Source organism: Hyposmocoma kahamanoa, unplaced genomic scaffold (genome assembly GCF_003589595.1).
Source record: "Hyposmocoma kahamanoa isolate Upper Pololo Valley unplaced genomic scaffold, ASM358959v1 97598, whole genome shotgun sequence".
Taxonomy (NCBI): Eukaryota; Metazoa; Arthropoda; class Insecta; order Lepidoptera; family Cosmopterigidae; genus Hyposmocoma; species Hyposmocoma kahamanoa.
Genome location: NW_020655403.1, coordinates 1 through 10717, shown reverse-complemented (window position 1 = coordinate 10717; position 10717 = coordinate 1). Strand labels below are relative to the sequence as shown.

Below are 10717 nucleotides of genomic sequence, written 5' to 3'. Positions count from 1 at the left end.
TTCTTTCGTCTTCTATTTATCATCAATTGCAGGTAATGTAATGTAATGCAAGACAGCCACATTAATTACCTTGTCAAAAACTAAGACATTTCCCGTACTATGACCACTACTCGAAACAAGCAGACCAGAACCAAATCAGAAAAGTTAATTTCCGAAATTAAAACTTCCGGGTATTGAACCTGGGACCTCCTCAACCAAAACCAACAGCAAAACGTTGCACCACCGAAGTTAAGGTGACACGACTTCGTTACTCATGAACATTTAACCATGATTTTCTTATCAGGTACTACCACGAGACCATCGGCATCAAAGAGGCTGCCCGGATCAAGGCAGCCGAAGAAGCTGCTGACTTCTCCGGCGTCAGAATCGTTGGAGGCTCCAATGCTGCCCTGGGGCAATTCCCGCACATGGTGAGACAGACATTATTAAGGCTTTTTTACTTACACCCTTTTTATTTTTCTTCTATGTATGATATTAATCACATAAACGCTCAGTGTACATTCTAATGAAAAAATATCACATTCAAATTTAACTGTTTTTTTTATATTAACAACCTTGCAGGACTATATTCCTAACATCACTGTCTAGGACAGACATAGCAACATTGCCTGTCGCTTGTGGCCACCAGAGACCCAGGGTTTTAATCGCAAAAGGCGTAAAGCATGCAGTATTTGAGCCATTCGCGGTTCTCGGCCGCTCTGGCCATAGAGCCTGCGCCGCCCACCCTTGCAAGGACATGGGAGGGGGCTACAGTGTCCACACAAGTTGCGTGCCACACTAGCTGTCTCGCTAGTTTCCATGGACCGACAGTCATACCGTCAGGCCTCTTACCGTCACTGCGACGGATGCCAGTGGGCTCGAGAACTGCCGGAATCTTATAGCTGGTGAAGGCCCGTAATATAATATACATTGAAATGACGTGACGTGACGCTTGCACGTTCAAACTACTTTACCACCAAATACAGATCTATCTAAAAGTGTCAAATTGTACAACAAAAACTTGAAAGTTTATTTTTGGTGATTTTTATATAAAAAGTAATAGAACAAAGTAGTTGTTTATGATGTTAATAAAATAGTCCTGCGTGGCTGTTAGATTTAAAACATTTCCCCGTATATATGCCGTGAGGCATATCCCGGAAAATTTACTAGCCGACTTAGGTGGTACGGACATATTATGCGACGACCGCCTGATCATATGGCAAGGAAAGTCCTTGACATGAGTAACCAGCACTAGGGACGTGGTAGACCCCGCCTCACATGGATGTCCCTTCTTAATAAAGATCTGCGAGAGCATCAGTCAAGACCACAGGCGACACAGGACAGACCGTCTTGGAGAAAAGTGACCAGAAGGGCCGACCCCAAATGGAAATACGGCTAGGCAAAAGAAGAAGAGCCCGTATATATGCCAGGGGAGACTCCTATCCTTGTTATAATTTAATGTCGATTTGTTACTTCTAGGGCGGTCTGGTTATTAGACTGAATATAATATTGACCTCAGTCTGCGGGTCTTCGATGATATCCAACACCCGCGCCGTCACCGCCGCTCATTGCTGGTGGGACGGAAGGAACCAAGCTAGTGAGTTCACCGTTGTTTATGGATCCATTACCCTGTTCAGCGGAGGTACCAGGGTTAACACCAATAACGTGAGTTGGGTTGTTTAAATTATCGCTTTAAATATATTACAATAGTTTCGTAATATGAAGTTCATTGAGAATCACAATTTACTGCTATTATATTCAATACTTTTTTTGTGAAATTACTATGAAAAAATCCATCGATCCAGCTGAACCCAGCGCCTTCAGCATACCGTGCCGGACGCTCTCCCAACTAAGCTACGGAACAAACCAGCAGACCTTACGAATTTTTCCATGTGCTTTTTGCAAATCTTGGTTTTTAGTTTTTAACGACGCTTCAAATAAATGATATTCAATAATAACACTAAACTTTGTCCGCTCATGCAGGTGGTCATGCATTCTAACTGGAACCCCAACACGGTAGCGAACGACATTGCTATCATCACACACAGCCACGTTGAATACACCAGTGAGTCCACTCATTGATTATGATGATGAGCATAATTTTAAACTTGATTCGTCAAACATCTGTACAACACTGTTTTTCTTTCAGACAACATCCGTGCTATTCCCCTGGCTTCTGGATCCAATTTGTTCGTGGGCGTGAATGCGCAAGCGGCTGGCTTTGGACGTCAATCAGACAGTACGAATCATTAATTATTACTCACATACAGGACGTTCCACGGCTATGGAACACGAAGGCAAAAGTACTTTAAATATTGTAGAAAGGACATTTTGCTTGATAATGACAACTGTGACCCTGTCACATACGTAAGGAGTGAGTGAGTGACCATTCATAGCAGTACAGCTCCTTGTGAAAGAGTTCGTCCAGGGAAGTACTGCCACCTTACCTATTTCGGCCGCCAAGCAGTAATGTCAGCATGACTGAGTTCCGGATTTGAAGGGTTAAAGGTACTGGTGAAATTACAGGCATACGCGACTTGTCAACTTATATCTCAGGGACACGGGCACAGTGGCAGTGCCCCTCATATCTTTGCGATTTAAAGCTCTGAGTGGCACTGGAACTGTTATGGACAGGCGTGTCGCTAACCATCAGGTGCACGACTTGTTCGTCCCGTCACTTGATATTATATAAAAAAACTTTCCTCTGCTTATATTATACAAGGCATTTTCCCGAGGTAACATCAAATGCAGTGTGCGACACAAATGTTCTTTAGTACATGTTTATTATACACGGGTCAATAATCAAAGGCTTTGATTATAATTGAGTCCTTCGTCTCCAATATAATAACGTCTTCAGGCATGTTTGTCAAGCTAGAAAAAGACTGACTCGAAACCTGCAGGCTGTGAGCTAGTTCCAACCTTGATGACTTTAGGGGCAAGGATGCGACATGCATGCGACACTTTACCCAGATGTTGATCTGCAGAAACTAACTTTTCCTGTTGTTCAAACATAAGAATTATCTTAGAACTAACCAATTTGGACCGTTGTAGTCTGCTTTCGAATAAATAAATAAAAAATGCTTTTATTACCAATGCTTCAGACGCAGGCATCGGCACAAACCAGCAGCTCCATCACGTTACTCTCCAGGTGATAACCAACGCAGTTTGCTCGAGCACATACGGCGCAATTCCTGCTTCTAACATTTGTACCTCTGGTGCTGGAGGACGCTCTGTGTGCGGCGGAGACTCTGGCGGTCCCCTGGCATACGACGGCGTACTGGTAAGTTCTTCAATTAACTTCTTTGTTACACCTAGAAACCTACATACGCCTTGTTGTTAAAAGACAGATCCTCACGATGTTGGCATATTTCATTCAACATTTTCTTCTTTTCCAGATCGGTGTCGTGTCCTTCGGCCACGTCGCCGGATGCCAAGTGGGCCACCCACAAGCTTACGCCAGGGTGACCTCCTACAACTCCTGGATCACATCCGGATTGTAAATCTGTGAACGCCAAAGAAGATAGTAAATTATCATGTCGATTAATGAAATATATGCATTCGTCTTCAATTTCTTTATTATTTATTTCAAGTTACTGATCATGGCGTCAAATTTGTCATGTGGCAAAGTTCCCAAGAACGATTACTTGTATTCCTATCCCGCATTAATTTTGAGAACTTGCGTCTTTGAATTAACATACTAGCAATCACTTCAACAAACTTGGCAGAGAATGAACACTCTCCGCCCCTCCCTAGCTTTGTCAATTTTTGGCGGTCACTTTGACTGAACGGTGACAAGGCTGTCGGGAAGCCGTTTTCGCGCTAAGCTTTCATGTATTCATTACGAAACTTGTACGTTAATATATAACATCATTGTACCTTACTATTTATAATGGTCGTGAGTTGTGCTATGGACGGTTGTTTATTATCATCAAAACGGGATAAAGAGATCAGTTTCTTTCGTTTTCCGAATTAATGACAAATATAAAATTATATTGATATAAACACCTAATAAACATGTGTAATTATTAGGATTTTATAGAATTATAGATAACAGATTCGTGTTAGAATTTTTGGTTGCCGCTCTGACCACGTAACGTAATAGCACGAGAAAGTGATGGGTCACCTTTTTTTTTTTCACGCACACGTTTGCGCGTGTGCACATAGCGACTTGCTGCATGTAGTAGTATTAGGTAAATAACCCTCGACTGTTGTATGGAGTGTCCGGGGTGACACCAGTTAAATTTAAATTTGTATCATGACCTACACAAAGTTGAACGGGAATTGCCTGGAGTTTTACTTTTTAAACGTTTGTTAATGTCTCTGGTCTAGCTAAAACTAAAGAGCGAGACAGAGTTATACAATGGATCATATGAGGATAATAGTTTACTTCCCTGTGAGCATTCAAGATGTGTTCGAAAAGAGAAACGTATTTTATATTTTCAGATCAATTTACTATTGATTATGCAAAATACTTTATTATGGAAGTATAATACCGGCAACTTTTCAATCATACTTTAAAATTTATGATAAAACCAATATTTTTATTCTGAGGAGTTTGCAGTTTGATAACAAAATTCGATTGCACCTCTTACATTTTTATCCTTGAAAAGGTTGATCTTATGTGGGATATTAACAAATCAAAGTCTTATAACAATCGTTGAAAAGGTTACGAAAACTATAATCTATGTACGGACAACGGCGCATCAGACTCTCATCATCAGGTCTCATCACGCCTTGAACCTCTGCAACTGCGTAGAAATGTTGCATCGCTTAGCGCCTTTTACCGCATGTACTATGGTGAGTGCTCTGAAGAGCTGTTCAGCCTCATCCCCCCTTCCCCGTTCCTGCTTAGAAGCACGCGTGCTGGCCTTTGTAGTCACCGTTTCACTACCTGCCGCATTCCATCGCGTACTAAAAGGTTCGGTGGCTCCTTTCTCTGCCGCACGGTTGACAAATGGAACTCCCTTCCGGCTCATGTCTTCCCTCCCTCTTACGATATGGGGTCCTTCAAACGAGGCGTGAAGAGGCATATTGTAGGCAGGCAGGTTGGAGGTGGCTAGTGCAGTGAGGGTTTCATCGCTGCACTAGGTTCGCGTTTGGATACCACTTTCCACTTAACATCAGGTGGAGTGGAGTCATTTGCCTGTCATGTATAAAAAAAAGACTACACATTTTTGTTCGAAAATCGCCTCCAGTGCAACGGAACAAGATACATGTGTAGCTTGATGTGCTGACGTGTGTACTTTACTATTTAATTTACTACAATTTTTATTTAACTTCTCAACAAATCATGTGTCACCTACTTACGATGTGGAATCACATGAAACAACTACTACATCTATGAAATGAAACTATTTTTAACCGACTTCAAAAATGGAGGAGGTTCTCAAATCGACTGTATGTTTTTTTTTGTATGTATGTTACGCGATAACTCCGGTCTTTGTGAACCGATTTTCATGATTCTTTTTTTGTTGGAAAGAGGGTACCTCCATAGTGGTCTCATTTCATTTTGAAGAAAATCACCCACCTCTGAGGGTGGCTGATCACGCATGAACATTCTTTTTTATAAATAGCGCCTAAATTTTACTTCAGGAGTTATTATTTTAATGGCTGGGAAGAGTCGGCGACGTGTGGTGCAATCTGGTGTCAGTTAACAAATCGTGTACGACACTATTCGGCCAAAAGTTATCGATCGTGAAGGTCGACCGATCGGTACCTCCAATGAACAGTGCGTTAACTTAATTTTTGACCTGTTCTGTTTTTGTTTTGTTTTTGTTTCTTTGTTTCTTTTTTAACATAAAATTGTTTTTTGTTTGTATTTTTCCCAATTTTGTTTTCCATTTCTTTTTTTTCTTAAATTTCGGGGAGGTAAATTTTATTAGTATATGAATATGGCTGTTTCCAAAAATTACAGAAAATTATCAAAAAATAAAGATGGCGTAGTGTTCATTGGAGTCGCACACTCGCCAAAAACGAATTAAAATTGACGTTGTGGCGGCACACCGAAAGCTCGGGCCTCAGGGTGTTTTTCACTTTAAGTCTGGTGTACTCCATCATCTTGTCAGACAAACAAAATAGTATTTGTAAGTGTTGTGATGGTAAGGAGTCTATGACCGAAATAAATCTAAAAACCACTGGACTACAATAACAGAGACTCAAAATTAGAGCGACTTCTTTTGGACAAAAGACGCTTAGCAGTTCATGGGTAGTTTTTTTATGATAACAAGGGACGAGATTGAAAGGGTTGTAACCATAACTAGCCGTGAACAGGTTCACGGCAATGAAATGGGAAACTTCCGGTCCACAAAATTTATTAAAGAAGTAAAGTTTAAAGAAAGGGCTGTAACAATAAAAAGGTAAATGTAAAAAACCGGTATAATAGTATAAAACACTCTTATTAAGGCACTTATCCCTAAATGGGCCGAGAAACTAAATTACAGAAATAGATAAGAAGGCTGTAGAGTTATAAATTATTACACATGATTAGCTTATTAACAGCTCTAACTGTTGTGGCGGTCGAGCTGGGAGTGACCGTGGTACGAAAACAAAATGAGAAAGTGAAGGAAGATGGAACAATTCAAATTTAAAATTTAAATACAAGTAAAATAAAAAATGATAGGACACAAGAGGAGAGAGGCGATACAAAAAGGTGAGATGACGGTGAAAGGAGGTCGCACCGTCACAAGATGAACACGTCCTGCGCCTGTTGGTAAGCGACACGCCTGTCCATAACAGTTGCATGCCACTTAGAGCTTTAAAGTACAAAGACCTGAGGGGCACTTCCACTGTGCCCCTAACCCTGAGACATAAGTTGAGAAGTCCCATGTGCCTGTAATTTCACCGGCATCCTTACCTTTCAAAACTTGGGACGCAGTAATACCCACATTACTGCTTGGCGGCAGAAATAGGTAAGGTGGCAGTACTTCCTAGCAGACGAGGTACTTGACGGGAGGTGGTCATTGTCGCCCATGGATATTTGCAACATCAGTTGACCTGCCTATGCGTTGTCAGCCTTTGAGAGCCCTGCAAACACGCTTTTTGAAGAACCCCATATCATAGCGTAAAGGAAATACCTCAGGAGGAAGATCATTCCACATCTTGCAGGTTTGAGGACGGAACGAACGAGACGCCCGCGTGGTCTTACAATGCCAGGCATCTAAGATGTGGGGATGGACTCTACTCCTTTGGCGGGAGGTGCGATGGTGGAAACGAGACGGTGGCACCAATTCGAAAAGTACCTCAGAGCACTCCCTATTATAAACTGCCTCCGTGGCCGAACGGTTACCATACCGGACTGCCACGCAGAGGTCCCCGGGTTCGATTCCCGGGCCGGGAGAAATATTTGTATGGCCTACATTTATTTCTCTCGTGAGTTTGGGTGTAATTTGTGGTTGTCTATGTGTGTGTCCATGGCACCCGCGACACAGGGTTTCCCTAGTGCGGGGCTATGTTGAGTGTGTGCGTTATTATTATTATAAAGACGGTAGAACACCCATAGACAGCCAACGTCTCTCCGTAGAATAAGGGGTTCCATACCGTTTGTGAGTTTGGCATCATCGACAACACGAACAGTTCTACAGCTCTCTCTACTAAACAGTTCTGAGCATACATATTATAATATGGTTCAGAGTAAACCTCTGAACAGAGAAAACAACCCAAATAACAAATAACAACCCAAATGGATGTTCTACAATTGTATAGACAGACCGTACCTACACACAATTAAAAAAAAATATTTATACGCATCCTTATAATTTTGATAAGTCAAATCTTTTAGATAATCATTTTATATATAAGTATGGAAGATATGTTGGGTGCTCACTTAGTGTGGCGTCACGATGAAGCTCTTCTTGGTTTTGGTGTTGGTCGGTGTGGCGGCGGCGGCTGTGGTGCCCGCGGAAAACAAATATGCCAACAGAGCAAGGTCAGCAATTAATATATCCTTTGATAAATCCTTCAATAACTTACATACACTCTGATTCGTAGTTAATTTATTTGTGAAAGAAACCACAAATTGCATAGAAATTGACGTGTAACGAAATAAGCTGCTATGCTCATTTTGTTACACGTCAATTCCTATACAGATAGGAATTTGACTTGACTTTGATTTGACTGGACTACTGGACACAGGTCCAGTCAAATAAAGGCATCCAGACATATAAAAGGTAAACTTATATAAAAATATTCTAGCTACAATAAAAATAAACTAGTCCGATTGATCAACTGCCTCCGTGGCCGAACGGTTACCATGCCGGACTGCCACGCAGAGGTTCCAGGTTTGATTCCCGGGCCGGGAGAAATAGTTGTATGGCCTACAATTATTTCTCTCGTGAGTTTGGGTGTAATTTGTGGTTGTCTATGTGTGTGTCCATGGCACCCGCGACACAGGGTTTCCCTAGTGTGGGGCTATGTTGAGTGTGTGCGTTAAAAAAAAAAATTTGATATTTAAAATTTGCCATTTAACTATAGTGAAACAAAAACTTTATGCTAAAGGTTATTATATTGCTTCTGCGTACTGGGATGAGAAAAATCTGTGGTAGTGACCCGTTTAGCTCTTGCAGGTAGTCTCGATCTAAGTTTAATCTGAATATTGTAATGATAAACGTATTCAAATGTACATTTACAAAGAGCATCCCCTAGAGTTTCTTGCTCATTCTTCTCAGGGGAATCCGCCTTACGAATGAGCGGTAGAGTTTAATCAGTATGACAATTTCAAATTTAATTTGCTTACTTAAATAAAGATTATTTGACCTTTACTTTACAACGTTTCTGAACCAGTGAAAGGACACGATCGGTGAAGATGATAAGAAATGAAAATATTTTTTATATTAAGGATTGTCACTAAAAACAACTTCATAATTAAAATATGTCAATATATTATGATTTCCTGTGAGTTTCAAAATGGCCACCGCAAATGTAACAATCTGTGATCTAGCAGCGTGGCCATTTAGATGGGTGTGTAATGGAAGATAGAACAACAAATAATATATTTTTACTTTGTATAACAACATTTGAGATAATTTCTAAGGATATAATCACTCTGAGTATATAACCAACAAAAGGTATAACAACAAAAGGCATAACTTCGATATGCATAACTTTCAGTATAACAAATATTAGATATAATGATTAAGTGTCATAATAAACAAATGGTATAAGTACTACCAGTATAATGTATTAAATAATATAACACAATATTGAAGCGCCCTATATTATGTTGAAAAGAATTTTATTTATTTCATTAAATATACAATCGGAAAATACAATTGTTTTTGTATAACTTTAAGTGCTTTTTGTGTAATAAAATATTTTTATTCAAAACATTAAGTAGAATATTTAATTGCATATACTAACCTAACCTAAAACCACAGGAAGAGGTCGAACCAACTAGGAAATGCAAACAAATTCGGTTCATTCCCATTGCACCTAAACACCACTGGAATTATATTCATAATACATTATACTCAGTGAATGTTATATCTGTAGTGTTTGTATATTAGATTGAAAATTATTATACAAATGGTCTATTATACCCAATGACCTTTATACCATGAAATAGTACGTCAAATGTCTGTATAACATGAATTAGTTATATCTGTTGAGCGTTATATCGACTAAAAACATGTCATTTGTTATAATATAAAAGTAACGGGACTTACTTGCGTAGTATTTTCGTCGAAAGCGGTCCGAGTAGTTTCGACCATAATCGATGGTCTTCTTCAAGGGTTGAGTGCAAAGTTCGCGACCGCGAAAGTCGCACCGCTTCCGACTAAAATACTACGCGTGTAAGTCCCGTTACTTCTATATTATAATGGGTGATAATCGCGTTAGTTTTCATAATAAAATGTCATTTGTTTTTATATATTTCGAACGCACCCCATGTAGACACCTTACCCTGTACCAAAGGACGAACAATCTTTCTACTACTATTGATTTTCTGCCAATCACAAATATGAAAAAAGATACAGAGATAAACAAAATACTGTGGATGAAAGCTGAAGCAATTTAAAAAAAAGCTATTGAATAGCTTTAGAGCTCTTTGTGAAAGACTGTCTACGGAACTACTGCCTTACCTATTTCAGCTGCCAAGAAGTAATGCGAGCTTTACTGCGTTCCAGTTTTGAAGCGTAAAGATGGTGGTGAAATCACGGGCACATAGGACTTGTCAACTTATGTCTCATGACAGCAGCATGGCAGATCTTTCCGATTAAAAGCTCAGAGTGGCACTGCAACTGTTATGGACAGGTGTGTCGACGTGTTCGTCGTGTCGCTTGGTATTTAAAAAAAATATTCTATGTAAGAAGTCTAAGTTAAATGATTCCCCGAAACTGGTGGATGTCTCTAAGAATAGAAAGTGACATATGTACCTTCTAGGTAAAGAGTCAATTGCCAAACTAAGAGATGGAAAAGAGAAGTGAAGCTTGAGCCACTTGACTGCAAAGAATTTTATAGTTTTTTAAGAAACAAAAAACACTTCAAGTTGTGTCATTGTGGACAGGTTGGGTAATAACATCACCCACTTCGAAACAGTGGAAACGGGTGATTAGAGTAGGTAATGGAGTAAAAATATTATTTTTTTTTAACTGCAATAACAGGTGTACAATTAAGTACACACTATCTGATAAGAAGTCTATTATGATTGACGTACGTTGAAAATTATTTATAACTTTGTTGATTAGATCGTACTGAAACTTGGTGTGCATGGAGATCTCCTTTAATGCCATTAAAGGAGATCTCC

General features: G+C 39.8%; 1 protein-coding gene across 1 annotated transcript; it reads left to right on the top strand.

Moving 5' to 3' along the window:
• Positions 1–275: 275 nt before the first annotated feature.
• On the top strand, positions 276–3547 carry LOC113238700 (collagenase-like; the record flags this gene model as incomplete). Its single annotated transcript, XM_026475536.1, has 6 exons — positions 276–410; positions 1459–1644; positions 1963–2044; positions 2129–2218; positions 3081–3259; positions 3375–3547. Coding segments are annotated over 6 exons (777 nt in total), but the record flags the coding sequence as incomplete, so codon positions are not given.
• Between the last annotated feature and the right edge of the window lie 7170 nt (positions 3548–10717).